The sequence below is a fragment of the Trachinotus anak genome, unplaced genomic scaffold (assembly GCF_046630095.1).
Source record: "Trachinotus anak isolate AG129_WGS33_773 ecotype Australia unplaced genomic scaffold, CSIRO_AGI_Tana_v1 ptg000016l, whole genome shotgun sequence".
Taxonomy (NCBI): domain Eukaryota; kingdom Metazoa; phylum Chordata; class Actinopteri; order Carangiformes; family Carangidae; genus Trachinotus; species Trachinotus anak.
In genome coordinates, this window is record NW_027273867.1 from 3,670,109 (window position 1) to 3,687,667 (window position 17,559).

Genomic DNA, 17,559 nt, shown 5'->3' on the forward strand with positions numbered 1-17,559 from the left:
TAAACAGACACACATTTTAATTTGTCTAGGAAATACAGGAAAAAAACATTCTTAGAACAAGAACAGTCTCTTATCATAAGAAAATAAGAAAAAAACCCTACAGGGCAGAGTTACTGTACATAGCCACACTTTCTCGACGTCTCAGACAGATACTGAACTGATTTGTTATCAGAAAACGACAATTACCCATCACTGTGACCTTGTAGATTCAACAAAGCAATAACATTATTAACCTGTACAAAAATGTTAGTGATTAAAAATGGTGATGGCGGAGTGAATGTTTGGGAAAAGCTCATCAGCAATGGTAGAGACATGGAGAAAAACAGGTCAGCGTACAAACATAAAGTCGTTGGCTTTCTACAGTGAGACCTGACTTAATATTATCCATGGTCAGGCTCAGCGCATCTAGCAGGGTAATAAAACCACGTTCACATCAGCCACTTATCCTTCTCCTTGTTGAAGTTCTCAGCCCACTGACGTGTAAGCTCCAAGTAGTGGTCAGGCTGGTTGGGTTGGTAGTCTAGGTACAAACGGGTCACTGTTTTCTTAGGTACAGCCTTCTCTATCTGCGTTCCTTCATGCCACTGATTAAAGGAAGTTATGGTGACAATTTCTGGTCTGACAGACAGTGCTGCCTGCAGGGATGTCTCGTAGTAGCGTCCGTTCACCCGGTTCCTGGTGTTATGGTTGTTCCATGGTCGAACAGCCGTGTCTACATACCCCGGGCCGACACTGGGGATGAATAGCAGATTATTCGCATCGCAGAACGTCTTGATGGCTTTCCAGTTCTGGTGGGATGAACCAAAGGAGAATCCGTTGGAGGCAAAGTAGGTGTACATGCCATCAAAGCCGCTAGCTAGGATGTCATGTTTGTGGCGCTCCTCAACAATGAGGGCGACGAAGATGCCATCGTAAGGCGTGCCTCTGATGCTGCGGGAACCTTTAGCTGTCAGGAGCTCTGCCCAGGACTCTGGTGGTGTCAGGTAGGAGTCATAGACATAAAACAGAGGCAGGACTCGCCCTGTGCTGGACCTGAATCTGTAGAAAGCGCCATGTTTTCCATACCTGAGAAAAATAAAATTTCAAAAGTGGTTATAATACACTTAAAAAAAACCAAAACAAACTACTATATCCAGATTTATTATATAGGTTACAGTGTGCATCACTGCCTGCCGCCACTGGAGGGCGCAGACAGTGGAAATATTTTAATCCTGCACATAGTGGCTTTAATTTGCTGTTGTCAAACTGGATAGTCACGGGAAATAAGATTGGGTGGCTTGCTTTGCTTTGCTTTACTTTTCTGCCAGCACTGCTAGTCGCCAAAGTCAAACATTTAAAATTGTTCAAATCCAGGGCACAGGGGCTTTAACATTATTAGGAGAGGGAACTGTAGTCAGGCAACTGAAGAGACAGAGAACTGATAACTAATTTGAGGGCACAAATATACATTTTTCATCCCCTGAGACTTACGGGCCTCACGTGTACCTTAGGACACATGATTTCCTAGGATATGTTTTCCTAGTAGAGTAGAAAGTAGGAAGTAGTAGTAGTAGTAGAAAGTAGTTTTCAATCATGTGCATGTAATCAGGAACATATAAACAATGTGCCACTGTGTGTCTGCATATTGTTTGGTGCTGTGCGGGTAGTGTACAGTGGGTTTGTTAGCCAAACAGAAGAGAGGCTCTGTGGCTAACAAATCTCACTTTATACAATATAGGATGTTTAAATGAACAAAAGCCTTGATGCCAGTTGACTCCAGAGCCAGGCTAGATGTCTGTGGAGGCCACCAATCTTATCAGTGGTCTGATTTATTTGGTTACAAATATGCTAAGGTTTCAAATTTAATTGTGCTAAAATGACACATAGCACCTTTAATACAGCTAGAATTTCACAGGTTTGTGTCAGACATTGAGAAAATATTCATGCTTTACTTAAAATGTTATGTCTTATATCTCCTCAATATTTGTTTCATTTTATACAGATGGTCAACACAGTGGGTTTCTGAAAGACTGGCAGCAGAATAAAGCACAGAAATCAGAACTCACTCCAGTCCAGTATCATTATAAACATGGCATCACTGAGACTCTTTGGTCTTGTTCCTAGTCACATTGTGATAATTCAGACCACTGCTGAATATCTTATTAGATGAAGTGGTATGTGATTGACCTCACAGTCTTTCTCTATGTCTCTCTCATAAAGCTAACACTAGAGGAGTAGTGACAGGAGTATAGTTATAGGAAAAACTACTATAATCACATTTCATGAGATGGACAAAGCATCAGGTTCCCTTTAACACATTCAGGCTGGTTGAAATCAGAGCAAACACTATCTACAGAAGAATCAGGGAGACATCTATATTTAACTACCTGTTCCTCATCTTCCCCTATCAGGCTTCATGTTTGACCAGCATCATTTTTCCCCACCTGAGGTGCGCCCCTACCCTACCTCTGATTGGCTTACACTGATCGTCTTATCTTAACCCAAAATCTAACCCCTAAACCTAATTGAGTACTAGCCAATCAGAGGCAGGGCAGGGATGGGTCTTCGCCCACCATGGGTGGGAAAAAGTGTTTGACCACATCACTACTGTAATGACTTGTAACCTCAGTGGCCACTGATGTGGAAGCAAAGCTTGACCCTTTGGCAAATGAAAGGAAATAAACCTGGCACGGAGGAAAGAGGAAACACAGAAGCTTACTTGTCAGTTATGTATTTGATGTTGTCATGCATGCTCTGGTCCGTCCGTCCTTTGTATGGCTGTATGTGGAAGGCCACCTGTGCAAAAATACATTTGAACATAAACATTAACTAAAGGACTATAAAAACACAACATGATTAAACAGACACCTGAAAAATAAGAGGTTATGCATTGAATTTTACACTGAACACTCACTGCTCGTTATTCCAGTGTCTTATTTGTGTTAATGGACAGTGGGTAAGAGGGCAACATTTCCTTAGTCGTCTGTGGATGTTAATCATTTAGTCGTGCTGTCTGAAATTATTATATTTTCTTAATGATTATCTTTCTTTTGGAGCTTTGTATGAGACCTGTTAATGTCTAGTTGTTCATTGCATTCAAGCCCACACAAGTTTAAGTCATCATGATTGCAGTGTCTTCACTGTCTCCCTGTTTCCACACTATGAAATATTTTTTTTAATTGTTAATCAAGTGTGGGCTTTTTACTTTTGGGGGCAGACTGTAGATATCTGTGAGATCATGAAAATACTTTTGAAGATGCAAACGCCTGCTGGGTAACAAATAATCTTTTGAATATTCCTGTAGCATTTGCACTGTGAAAAGTCTAGGTTCTATATTAATACTGTGAAAGTATCAAAGCCTCAGTCCACAGAGAAATGCACACAGCCTGTATTCAGAAACTGAGCCTTAAAACCAGCCGTCAGGACTTCTGGAACTTTGTGAATGTCACTGCTCTCAGCCAGGGCCAGACTGGGACAAAAAATTGGCCTGCCAGATTACCAGTACACCCCTGCCCTCAGCCACTCCTCAAGCTCGGCCAACCTGAACCCACCATCCAACCTTGTAGGATTTAGGTTCTTTGACTGTTTTCCTGAAATGTGCTGTCTTTATTTGATCAGTCAGAAAACAGTCAGCCAATCAGAAGAGAGCCTCAAAACCTCAGATCCTCTCCTCTGATTGACTGACTGACCTGTTGTTACTTGAGCTCCAGAGAGAAGCCTGAGAGAGGAGATGTAAAACTATATTAAGACGGTTATTGATTGTTAAAGCCACAAATATATCTTGTTATGGAGATCAACAGTTAAAATGAAAGACTGGAAAAGTGTAAAATATGGGACCTTTAAAAAGTAGCCTGTACTGTGGACTAAAGTCTTTTTGTACAGCAACAGAGTCTCTGGAAATAAGCTCTATAAAGTTAAATTTATTCTAAGAGGCGGCTTTTAAAATGTCTTAATTTACAACTATTTAAATCCAGCTGTTCCAGATGGACACTCTTACAATGCATAGACCGTCTCGTAATGTGGTGTCACTGAGTCTTGTTCCCCTTTCTTTTATTTTACATGGATAGAATTGACAACATCTCAACCACAAACAGTTGTGAGGGAGACGCATGACTGACAATGTTGTAACTATATAAAGTAACTGATGAGTGAAAGGTTGTCAATCATGTCCATAAAAGAAGAGCTGGCAGAAAAGCATTAAGCAATGCGCTGATACACATTCTTTTGTGAGGATAATTGTTGCTCAGCACCTGCACAGGATTTATGGGTGTACACGTGCCTCTTGATGATCGACAGATGAAAAGTTCACAGGCTTCTGCAGTAGAATTCTGTTTAAATTATTAATAGAGTATACCTGCAATGAACATGTTTGTCCTGCTGCTCAGTGGTGTGTGAGTACTGCAGGACCAACTCATTGACCTTTTATTAGAGAGTGTTGCTTCATTCAAAACATCTGCATTAATAAATGATGAAGGCCTCAGAACCTATGTCAACATGATAGTGTACACATGAAATACCGCACAGCATTACTTTAGATTTAACAGATTACCTTAGAGGTGTGGTGGGCTAGCTGTTAAGATGGATACCATATAACTGTATTGTTGGCCTTTGTTAGATGTCCTCTCTCTCTCTCTCTCTCTCTCTCTCTCTCTCTCTCTGTCTTTCTCTTTCTCTGTTGCTGCAGTTCCTGCCTGTATCTGCACTGTTACTAATAGAACATAGGCAAATTATTAAAACAAAAAATTAAAGTATGTTTTTTTTTTAAGCATGGAATAACCTTGAATTTATAAATATGTATTTTATCTTAGAGATTAAACACAGTATAAACTATGACGTTTGGGTGTTATAGTGCTTCAGAATATCTGGGTGTCAACCTCTGAAAATATATGAGTACAATACGTTTTTTGGTGTTTTTGGTTTTTGGGGTTGGACACCACATGGGTCACAAGAGCACAGGGTATATTAACAGGAAATTTGGGTTTCAGGTGTAAATAAAACAAGTGATTTTTTGTTATCCTCACAAAATCTGCTGGAGCTGTTAACAGCAGCAGCTAACATTACTCTGCAGCACTGCTAGTGGTGAGAAACTCCACAAGGTCCCTTTAAGTTGGCGAAGAATAGTTTTATTTAGCAAGTGACATATTTCTAAATTGGGAATTTGACTAAGACAGACTGTGTGTGCTCAGATTCCTGCATGGCCACTCAACAGTCAAATGCAGGTAAACGGTGTCCTTTTCCTCTGGTATAAAGATAGAAAGAGACACACGAGCAGACAGAGCCTAAGTTTAGCCGGCAGGATACTGAGTATTCCTGCAGAGTGGAGGTGAGAGGAAGGAGGAGCAGAGAACAAGTGAAGCAGATGCTCACCATCCCCACAGCCATGTCCCATATTGTTATCTCATCTGTCAACACATTCAGATAACAAAGAATGACTTTTATACCACTGACTGTCTCAGAAATCCCTTTTTTAGCTGCCTCTCAGTAGTGATTAAAAATTAAAAGAATATCTGCTAAGCCTTGTTTTAGATTTGTGTGATCCAGAGGGAATTAACAGTTGAATTTTTAGAGGAATCTAATTAAAGGTCCCGTATTTCACACCCTTCCAGTGTTGATATCCATAAAGAAGATATATTTGTGGTTTTAGGAACCAAAAACCATCTCAATGTAGTTTTACATCTCCTCGCTCAGCCAATCAGAAGAGAAGCTCTAAGCCTCTCTTCTGATGACTGTGGTGACTGCTTTGTTGTGACATCACAAAGTTCCAGAAGTCCTGATGGCTGGTTTCAAGGCTCAGTTTCTGAATAAAGGCTGTGTGCATTTCTCTGTGGACTGAGGCTTTGATATTTCCAGATTACTGTTTTAAAATAGAACCTAGACCTGCTTTAGACATAGACTTCTCACTTCATACAATGGGACCTTTAAAACATGAAATCACTAAAACTGGAGGTATAAAAATAATTTCATGGAGAACGGTGTGCTATGTTCTATAGCAGGAGCTGAGAGGTAAGCGATGGATGCCCCCTGTCATCCAGGAAGATCTATGGTATGCTTGTTTGTTTCAGACACAAAGGGGAAAAAGGTTTATTGCAGCGCAGTGGCAAACAGAAGAGCACTGACAGAGCTGTCGAGCCACAAACACTGAATGCTCAACGCCCACTCCATCTTTCAAAAGAGGCTGCAAGGTCTTCATAAACAGTTTCCATGGCAACGTGGCAGCGTTTGGCGCCTGGGCTCAGGCTCGTCAGCCGCTTCGACTGGGTGGAAATCATGAAAGGCCGGCGAGGTAAGACACTGTTCAATCTGTCTCTGTTTAGCTGAATAAGCCGGGGATGGATGTGGATGAAAAGTGCTTTGTTGCTCAGATTCCCCCCAAGTTGTGTGATGCATTTACAGGTGAATAGATTCTGCCACAACAAACAAGCCTCTTGAATGGTTTTCACTGATGTTCGGCTTCTCTTCAGATAATGAAAAACACTAACTTGAAGGAATGTTATAGCATCGTGTTGGTGTGTGCTACATTCATTCACCCAATCACGTAAACTGAGTTGATAAATTCAAAAGTGCAGATGCAAAATACCTTCATGAAAGAAGGCAACTTCCTGCTTGAAATCATTAGAATTCCTGCAAGGTAACATCTATATTTAACTTACATCTAGTCTGTGATTCTTTATACCAAAGGAACAACACAGACAAGGACTGATGTCGGCAAAATCAGGTTGTCTCTGGACAATTTCATCATGTGCATGCAAGAGCAAGAATGCAGAGATGCTACACAAAGAGAACAAATTCTTACTCTCTTTTATGGTGGGAAAGTTTTCTCAAGTGTTACAATGGCACATTCACTATAATGTGGCAGTTTCTCATAACAACTAGATCCTGTATAGCAGTGGTTCCCAACCTGTGGGTTGCAGCCAACCAGTGGGCCGTGAAGATTTTGCAAGTGGGCCGACAAATCATTTGCAGAACAGTACAAATGTGGTGAAAAATGTGTTATATAAAAAATATGTATAGATAAATGTTTTTAAATGAAATAACGTTTAAAACCAAACAAACAAAGAAATGTCTAAAAAAATGTTGTTTTTTTCATATTATTTTTTTGTATCATTGTGATAAGCCAAAGATAGGAACTTTTATTTTGTCATCAGCCGGACCACCCGGCCACATCGTATACTTGTCTGCTCTGATTCAAAGATTACATCCTTTGCAAAAACTGGAGTATCAAAATGTATAACTGGTTAGCAATTGGAAGAATTAAAAGGAAAGAGAGTCATGAGACAGTGGACAGGTGATGCCCACCCCTGTCAAACAAAAAAGAAAAACTGAGCTTCCTCTGCTCTCAGTTCAGCCCTGAGTGTTTGCTCATTACCATTAAACTTCCTGTGTGGTCAGATCTCAACATCTTTGAGATTTTCAAATGGGTCGTGAGTCGGAAAAGGTTGAGAAAGGTTAACATACGTTGCCCTTCAGCCTCCAACACACTTTTAAACATCAGCCATGGTGGGGGTGTGAGTAGGAGGCTAATATGTTTTCGTAATGCTTGTAATTTGTTTTCTCTGTTGTATTCACCACAGGTAGTCAAGGCTGGACTCTGGAGTTTTCAACTAAAATTAGGTTTTAGCGTTTCTGTGTTAAGTGTCTGTGTTAGGTGCTTGAAAACTCCAGAGCAGTGTGGACACCAGGCGTAAACATAGCCAAAGTGACATGTTTTTAAAAAAAAGCGTATTAGTGTGGATGTATCCTAAGTAGCACTCTCAGTTAGCTAACACTATGCAGAGTGTTGCATGTGAGATGTGTGTGGAGTCAGAAGCTAGTTTCAAATGTGCTGGAGTCAGCTTTGCAGCGGTGGTTGAGAAGAAGGTGAAGAAGATGTTAAACTTTCTTTAAAAAATGGCATTCAGTTTTTACTGGATTGCTGACAACATTTACACCACTGATAGAATTCTTCACAACGTATATGAATGAATTAACAGCTCAAAACATTGTTTGAGCTTAGTTACTCTTTAAAGCTGCATTAATCAGATCTTGTGGCCACACATTTGATGCAAACAGTTGCCGGTTTGCACATCCAGTAGACACAGAACAACAACAGCATTCTTTTAGAGCTGTGTTTCCTGCCACCTGATGAATCTAAGTCCAATATTCACTCTGACTTCAGCTCTGTTTTGGTCTCCACCAGCACCTGAGAGAAATATCTGGCTCTTCAGCAGCTACATGTTTCACTGTGGTCATCAGCTTGTAGCTAACTTTGTCTGTCTGCAGTTTGGTGCAGAGCTTTGGTTGCTGAAAACAGCTGCCTGTTGTTGCTGGAAACAGGGTTGATGAGGGCGGTGAGACAGAGGCAAACAGTTAAGTTGCAGACATGCACAAAACAAGTAATGAACAGAAGTTGGAAATCTCTGTAGAGCTGAGGGGAACTGCAGAGTCAAGTGATCTTCCCACAGCTTTCACATCACACTTAGTCAGTTCCCACATTGTTCACACAAAACTTTTAATTAGTGCAGCTTTAATGCGTTATTGAAAAGACAATTGCACATCCTTGGCAAAAGCAATAAAGGGAAAAAAAACCAACTTGTTTTTACATGTTGAAATCTCATCTGTGTTATGAAAAGAGTAACGTCACCATTAAAAACTGAAAGATTCCTTGTTATAGTTAAAGAGGTTTGTTGGCATAATGAGGGATTTTGTCATTAGAGCGTAATCTGCTCGATTTAAGTTTTAATTTCCCACTTGTTTGCAGCCAGCATCCTGACATCAGCATTTCACTGAGCGAACAGGGTCAATCTATGCTTAATTTGTGAGGGTGGAGGACTGGAGGGGATTATAGATCAGCCCGTGTCCTCCTGTCTGTCAAATGTGATGTGCTAACAGATTTCTGTGACACCAGCGGTCTGTCTGCCTGGGATTAAATTTAGAAGCATGATCGTTACACTTCATCTCACTTTTGAATATTGTGTCAAAATTACTATATCACATGGTTTGATGTCCGAAGGTTCACGTGTATGCCACTTGCAGAGGAGGCACACACACACACGACTGCTCACACACACAGACTTCAGCCTCTATTTTGTCAGTGCACTGAAACACTGGAGCACTAGCCCTCAGGTCAGCTGTGAGATACACACTGTTGTGTAATTCTGACTGAGACGCACACAGAGAGACCCAGTTCTCGGTTTAAGACTTCCATATAAGGAACATTAAAGTAGACTGAGGGAAAGCGCTTCTGTCTCTTTAATGCTGAATCTACAGTCTGCGCTCAGCACTTCATGTCTTTAAAAACAGCTACTGGCTCAGCCCCGAATGTGTCTGATAGCAGAACATTTTCATCTCCCTGCAACATCCATATTACTTTAAATGTCAGGTTTCGAGGTCAGAGCATCAAAAGCAGAACATTTCTTCATCATCAGTAGTCGCACTGGACCAGAAGGCAATGCAGCTGTAAGACATTCTGTGTTTTTGAATAAAGGGCACAACACAGTTTTTCTCAACTGGAATAAATGTACTCTTAAAGGCCTGGTCACACCAGAATTTAAAAGCAGAGTTTCTGTCAAAGTGCAGCAGCTTCAGAAAGTATTCACAACCTCTAAAACTGTGGACAGGTGCAACTGTGGCAAACTTGATTTGACTCAACATATTTTATAAAGAATAAAAATATGAATTTTATATAATTCAAAGCAACTCTCTGTAGACCTTCATGGTAAAACTGTGGTGAGGTGTAGATCAGGGTAAAGGTGTGAAACCATCTCTGAATTCCTCCTGAATTCCCCAGGAGGACTGTGGCCTCATTAATGTTGAAATGGAAGAAGTTTGGAACCACCACAGAAGGTTGGTTTATATCTGTTTGCCTTATGAGTGGAGATGATGACAATTCAGAAAAAGATCTTGAAATATTGCCCTAAAGTTTTTGCACTTGACTGAAGTGGAGATGGCATTTTGATAAGAGCAAAATGCGATGAAGCACAACAGAAGCAGATTTAGTTCATATGAATAGTGAGTTAAACGTCTCAGATCAAGGTGGAGTGATAAGGAGACTGTTGCACTCCTTAAATTAATACACGGATGCCACATCATGCTGTTTACAATTGTTTCTGATTGCACCATCTTCTACAATAGTTTTAATGGAACACAACTAATTAGCTCCACCTGCTGTCCTCTAGATGAAGCAGTGCCTTAAATTAGCATGACAGCAGTGGATAGAAACATGCATTCATTTGCATTTTCTTTTGTGCCACATTTGGATAGAAACCCACCCAGAGAAAGCTATCATAGCCTGCTGGCTGTTTTTCACCATCTACTTTTATATCACCCTGCTTGAGTATAAACTGCTCCATGAAAGCACCTTGTGAACTTATCCTGTGTCTCGCGGTTAGCAACAAACGCTTATCTAGCTTGCCAACTGACAGTCAGCTGATAGCTAACTTACTGCTAACAATTGACAATTAATATGTAAGCCAGCTAGCTTAGAGTGTGACTGTCCAGTGCTAGCATGTTCCCTGTTGGCTAATGTCATAGTGGTTAGCTTGCCAGCTAGCCAACTAGCTCTGTGAGTAGATGAAGTGAGGTTGAAAGCACCTTTCATACAGAGCTAGTTCAAAGTGCTTCACATAAAATGCATTAGAACATTAAAAACACAATAAATAGCAGTTATTAGCAGCACCTGATTTCACTACTATAAGCAAATTAATTTCACTGTGCCACTATCTGATGTCACCAGGCCTCTATGTTATCGCTATTGCTCTCATTACAATTGTCTAAGAGTGGACTATTTATTTATATTGGCTAAAATCTTTAGTAATATGTTTTATAATGCAGGAGGTCAGTGAGTAAAATGGGTTTATTAAACATTTTTGGTCATATGTGAATTTTATAACAGATTTACCTTTCTAATATCATGTTCCCATGCTCAAAACGGATTTATCACTCCTATCCATCACTTTAAAAAAAGCCTGCCAATGTGTGGGCGCAAAAGCATGACAGTTACACTTTACATTTTCTTAAGGCAACATGGATAACTTCAGCTTTCTGTTGGCAGTGCTCAGAGGGAACATGTGACCTGTAAGTGACATGTTGGTCAAATGTGTCAGAATATCATTTTTGTAGCACATATTTGTATTAGATCACTACCAACATGGACTGACTAATACATGAACATTTCCATGTTTGCCTGCGGCACCACACAGTTAATTGTCACTGGCAACTCATTCACTCAATCAGTAAATCATCAGAAAGAAAAAAACATACCGGTTGTCTCACCAGTTACCTTGATGCTGTGCCTGTGGGCGGCGTCCATGACAGCAGGAACCAGGTCCTCTGTGGGCTCCCCGTGGTCGTCTGCCACCCCGGGAGGATACCAGGACAACACCAGCACCCCTACAACACCACAGCATGGAGAAGAGGGAGTAAGCATGGCCTGAGTGCAGTCAGACATGGAATTTGAATGTGATAATGGAAGTCAAAGCCCTGCTTTGTTTGATGATTGAGGCAACTTGTCTTATTCTGAATAACACAATGAAGGAGAAAACATGGATCCAACATAAATAAATCCAGTGTGTGGGTGTAGCTCTGTGTTCAAGGCACTCCTGTAAATTGAACGGTCCTCTTTTATGTTGTATTTACTCCTACACACTTTACAATAATGTTTGCCAATGAGTGAAACTACAATTTGTGTTCACATTAGATGGTCAGAATAAGGTAAGTGGGCTGTGTCTGTGTCATTACTCTTTGGTTTAATTTCTCAGGCAGACAGACATCTTTGTGATTCAATTACATTCCCCTGTTCCTTTACATAATATTTTAAATAAGAAAATATTACAGGGAAGAGCTGAACCATTCCAGTTCTGCCCTCTTTATTTATTTTTCAGTATCCCCACAGTGTCTTTTCCCAACCCTGGTCGGATTGAAAACATTGTCATAGAGTTACTTTTTATTACACTGTAAGACCAAGGTTGTTAACACCATTTGCCCCAACAACAGTTTTGTTTCCCATGGATACCCAGTATTTACTAAAATAGTTGGAGTATGAGTAATTTCTCATTTACCCTAAAATGTCCAACTGTTACTCCCTTGTTCCTTGTAGTCCTGTGTTTATCAGCTCTATCTACATTTAAATAGTAGGACCTGCTTCATACAATACAATTACACTACAAATTGCAGGCTGTATTATAAACTGTTGCCAATACGTTTAATTATGGTTTATATTTGTGATATTAATGATGGTTATTAAGTAACATGCCATTTTTCCTTGTATCATTTCCTGCACAAATGTTGGCATTAAGAATACCAAAGGTTTTGCATACTTTTACTATGTAATCACTAAAAATGAACCACCACAAATGATGAGATAAGTGATATAAAAATGAAAAATGTGTTGTAAGAATTGTTACCTGCTGCAGCCGCCTCTATCTGGGCCATGTGTGACTCCAGCACCTTTGGGTCCCTGGAGCTGTAGGGTCCCAGCTCAGGGTAAAAACTTGAAGCAATGTCTTCTGGAGGAGTGTGCCTTCCTTGAGCATGACTGGCTGCAATCTTAGGGTCCCAGTGTGGCACCAACACATGATCCCAGTGAATGTACTTGTTGTCCATGCTGGGAGAGCCGTACCACAGGTAGTAGAAGATGTGAACATCGTAGAAAATGCTGTAATCTCGGTCGGATTTGGTAAAAACCACTTTAGTGTCGCTGCTGCCCATGTGGAACTGGCCCGGCGACACCACTACATCTTTCACGTCCGGTCGCCGTCTGTCGGACCTCTCCCCGATGAAGTCCATCCCGGGGGCCATGTCCGAGAAGCCATCGCTGGGTTTCAGCGTCCTGAGCCCCATCATGGTCCCGAAAATGAAGAGCGTGAAGAGGAAAAGCGCGATGAGAGCTTTCCTGCGGAGCCGAGTCATGGTCGCTGTCCGCGGTGCTGCAGGGAGCAGCCGGTACCGAAGCCGAGGGAGCGGGGAGGCTTCGTCTCAAAGCCAGCTACAGCCCATGGGTGCAGCTATCGACTCTCAGCATGAACTGGCGCCGAGCAGGTAAAAGAAAAAAGCGTTCAGTCGCTGCTGGTGCGTAATGGAGTCTGTGAACCGCACGATAACTAAAACCACCTCATTTCACTTCCATAATCACGACCTGAGGGCATCCTCTGCAGCGCCGCAGTGAAGTCGCCTCCTCTCCGCCTCTGTAGAGCCGCGATGGTCACGTCGGCTTTTCATTTCTTCTCCTTTCGGGAGAGAAGTGAAACATCGATTTCACTCAACAGTTCCTTCATGTGTCCAGTGAAAACAGGAGCCAGTCTGGTCAGAGCCGAGCTGTGACAAACCAGCTCCGGTCTCACCTCCGTGTTCCATCCAATCGCAGGCTGGCACTGCGCATCAGCGCCGCGGCTCTTCCCGTCATCCCACCTTCACTACCGAGGACCGCATCTGTTCCTTTGACCGTGCCTGTTCCTGTGCTGTCGCTGGGACCTGCCCTGCCCGGAGAGACACCGTTTTTATTGAATGTTCACACTGGACGCAACAATGAGACATTTGTTTCGGTGGCGAGAGGAGGGAGGTGGGATTAACCCCGGCCGGAAAGAGAAGTATGGGGGGTGATTAAAGCCACAAAGAAGCAGGAGGTGGAGCTTATGCCTGTTTGTGGGAATTCAACTAGTATTATGATTACAGAGAAATATTTGTCCACAGAAAACGTGGACTGTAACAACTGACAACTGAAATGATTGAATCATATGTGTTTTAATAACATATGCTCTTTATTGACAGCAGTGCTGCTCGGAACATTCAGTGCCAGTGCAAGAAGTGGGGTGATGTACAGTACATGCAGGGCAGTGGCTCTCAACCTGTGGGCCAGGGCCACTGGTGAGCGAGGTTATTGTAAGTGGACTGACAAATCATTTGCAACACAATACAGTTTTGGTGAAAAGATATACCCTCACCGGTCACTTTATTAGGTACACCTCACTGGTACCAGGTTGGACCTCCTTTTGCCTTCAGAACTGCTTTAATTCTTCGAGGCACAGATTCAACAAGGAGCTGGAATCATTCCTCACAGATTTTGGGTTATTTGAGTGGTTATTTGAGTTACTGTTGCCTTCCCATCTGAGTTGCTGCCATGTGAATGGATGATTAGATATTAACGTTAATGAGCAGTTGAATAATAATAATAATTATATATATATATACATACATACATACATAACAGTACAGTATATTTAAATGTTTAAATGTTGAAAAAGTGTGTTGTGGTTTGATTGTTTTTTTTTCCAGTGACAAAGCCAATGATAGTTACTTTTATGTTGTCGCTGTCCAGAATGTTTGATCATTACCATCAAAATAAAAAGTGGTCTGTGGCATTATTTGGCCTCCATATTGTTATGGTGGGTCAGATGTGGGCCTTCAACATTTTTGAGAGTTTCAAGTGGGTCATATGTTGGAAAAGGTTGGGAACCACTGATGTAGGCCAATGCAGCAAACTCTCATGGTTCACATTGTGTCTCATTCTAGTGTAGACATGATCATTTCTGCAGGAATAATTCATTGTTTGGGGATACACACTTGTTGGCCTTCATTTCCAGAGTGAGATCAAAACAATATAGTGTGGATGTGGTTAACCTTAGCATAGCACTGTTAGGCATAAACAGCCAGCATGCTTCCGTCTACGATTTGTGATTTTAGGGGGAGTTTTATGCTGGAACATAATGAGCAACAGGTTACTTTGTTATTTTTTTCACTTGTTTCCTGTCTATATGCTAATCTAAGCAACTATGTCTCAAATCCAGCCCCAAACTCAACACAGACATAAGATTGATATTGATCTTCCCATCTCATTCTTATACAGAAAGAAAATAAGCATATTTCTTAAAATATGAAGTCATTTTCTTTACTAAACTAAACCAGGGACATATACAATGTTAATATCTTGTGTGACACGTTGAAGAGCATCATACTTCTTTAAAGGGTTTGTAACCAAATCTGTGACTATTGTTCATGCAGCTTTTTTTGAAGATCCCTTTTTCTCCTTTACCTTGGCACTAATGACCTCTCATACCTGCTTCTTTTTTTCTTTTTTTTGAAAATGTAACGCTGATATACAGGAGAGGATTATGGCCACATGACAAAAACATTGAGAATTCTGACTCTTTTTCTTTGTTTATTTGTTTTCCAGATAAATTGTTCACATGGCCCTACTCCTCTTCCAGATGCTATGGTGTATAAAAAACTACAAAAATGTCTGCTATACTGAAGGACCTCTAAGCCATTGTGTTCCTCTAGGTTATGTTTCATTAACTCTGATAAGTGTCATTAATTATGGAGGAGAGGCTTGCAACAACATGTCACAGATTATGGACCTTACTGTCATACAATAAGGAATTAGAGTTTGATATCTGTGTTACTGCAGCAAACTTTCCTTTATTCTGACATTGAGGAACGTTTTTCGACAATCATGCCTTTCTTTGATGCCTTTATTTTCTCTGTGCTATAAATCTATTATTGTAGGAAGTAATTGATTAGAGGATGATACAGATTCCAGTAATCATTCAATTTAACCTTATCTTTATTTAACCATGTAGATAAATGAGGAACAATCAGGGTCTCATGTGACTACAAAATGGGACATAATAATAAGGAGAGGCTCCTGAGCCAAAGCCCAAAAGCTTGGATTAACATAACATTAACATTAACACAATAAAAAAAAAAAGAAAATAGCATTAACGTTATCTGAAAGTGCTGCTATGTAGTCATCAAACTAGATTATTCCGTTTACTACTGTATGTGTAATTGTATATGATGCATACATCTATATTTGGAGTATGTACAAAGCAGTCTATTGTTACTGCAGTCCTGGATGGTCTCAGAGAAAGTGTGATTGAGGTGACACCTAGTGGGAGTGAGAAAATAAAGCATTTATTATCTGCATGCCTGTGGATGCAGCTGTTATATTGAATGCAATGCTGGTCATTACCCTCCAAAAGTTACTGAGAGCTTATTATTATCCCTGTATAGACGGCATATCCGTATGTCACCTGAAGATGGCATCTGTGTATCTGGAATACAGTAAATTACACAGGAAACTGAAGGTACAGTTGACACTGTAGTCCCATTTTATTTTGGATGTTTTTGTGTAAATATCGCTCGGCAAATTGATCATTTTAAATTTCAATTTCATGAAAAACCAAGGGTAATATTTTGTGAGCAACTTTTTTTTTTTTTTCAAACTTTGTTTATTGGGTTTTGCATTTCCATACAATTGTATCAGGACATTTATAAAGAATTAAATATTATTTTTTCTTCGTAGAAAAAAGACAGGAAAAGGAAGTGATCATTGAGGTAGTGCTGCATACCCGAGCAACTTACAAAAAACCAGAACAGCCACAATGAAAAAAAAAATAAAAATAAATAAATGATAACTAAATGGACTAGGACAAAGACAAAATTGAGAAAGGAAAAAAAACAACAAACAACAACAACAACAAAACAAACAAACAAAAAAAACAAACAAAACAAAACCAAACAACAGACACATCAGTCAGCTAATAATAAACTGAGAGAGAGACAACAGACATCAAAAGTCAGAGCAGCCGCATATGACCCACATCATAACCAAAACAATATTTCTACCTCTCTAAGCTGCCTTACATCAGTCAGGGGTGAGTGGGAGATTTGTCTTCTTAATGAATCGAAACCCCAGACAGTGCACTCAAAGGATTTGGTTCTATTTTTCCCCCAATTACCTCTGACAGGGTGTTAAAAATCTCTATCCAATACTTATATAGGGATCAGCAGTGCCAGAGCGTGTGCATTAGGTTTGCCGGAGACTGCCGACACCTGTCGCAAGTTGGAGATACGGCATCATAAATCTTAGCCAATCGAGCCTCGGTATAATAGGTACGGTGTACAACTTTACACTGAATAAGACTGTGTCTTGCACAAATAGAAGATTTTTGTTCATGTTTCAAAATCTCTGTCCACACTTCCTCTGACGTTGCCGCTCCTAGGTCCTCCTCCGAAAGTGACTTTATAGAGTTTAGTAAAAGATTAATTTGGTTATAAATTTATGAGATTGAGCCTTTAAGAGGTGGGATTGGTGTCAGGAACCCATCCAAAGCTGAGTCAGAGGGTAAATTGGGAAACCTGGGAAATGTGTCACGAACAAAACTACGGACTTGTAAATATCTAGAGAAGTGATGCTTAGGGAGTGAAAATTTATCTGAAAGTTGTTGAAAAGAAGCAAAGATATTATCAATGTACAGGTCCTTAAAATTATTAATACCAAAATGTTTCCACCTTGAGAAAGCACTGTCTACGCGGAAAGGAGGAAAAACATGGCTAGCCGCCGGTGGTGCGTAAATAGAGAATGACTGTAGGCCAAAATAGCACTTAAACTGAACCCAGATCTTGAGTGAGGTCTTGACAATCACATTCTTGGTGTAAGGAAAAGTGGAGGAGTGGATAGGGGAGTGCACTAAAGCTTTCAGGGACACTGGATTTGCAGAGTTTGCCTCCATAACCAGCCATGCCGGGGGAGGTTCAAAGGCCTCGCATTGAAGCCAATACTTAAGAATTTCGTGAATAACTTTTAAGTAGTTTTTACTATTCACA

The 17,559-nt window shown here is 40.6% G+C and overlaps 3 protein-coding genes across 4 annotated transcripts in view; 1 reads left to right on the forward strand and 2 right to left on the reverse strand.

Moving 5' to 3' along the window:
- maneal (mannosidase endo-alpha like) lies at window positions 1-13,524 on the reverse strand. Its single transcript, XM_071500571.1, has 4 exons — window positions 12,360-13,524; window positions 11,237-11,346; window positions 2,699-2,775; window positions 1-1,065 (listed from the first exon to the last, which is right to left on the reverse strand). The coding sequence occupies exons 1-4, from the start codon at window positions 12,862-12,864 to the stop codon at window positions 429-431; spliced, it is 1,329 nt and encodes a 442-aa protein (XP_071356672.1). The 5' UTR covers window positions 12,865-13,524; the 3' UTR covers window positions 1-428.
- rpl15 (ribosomal protein L15) overlaps window positions 1-17,559 on the reverse strand; it is a 397,523-nt gene that overhangs the window by 122,518 nt on the left and 257,446 nt on the right. The window lies entirely within an intron of this gene.
- LOC139634225 (uncharacterized) overlaps window positions 12,863-17,559 on the forward strand; it is a 22,405-nt gene continuing 17,708 nt past the window's right edge. The window contains exons 1-3 of the mRNA XM_071500543.1: window positions 12,863-12,993; window positions 13,238-13,513; window positions 13,723-13,818. Coding sequence (XP_071356644.1) covers window positions 12,863-12,993; window positions 13,238-13,513; window positions 13,723-13,818 — 503 coding nt within the window. The remainder of the gene's footprint in view (window positions 12,994-13,237; window positions 13,514-13,722; window positions 13,819-17,559) is intronic.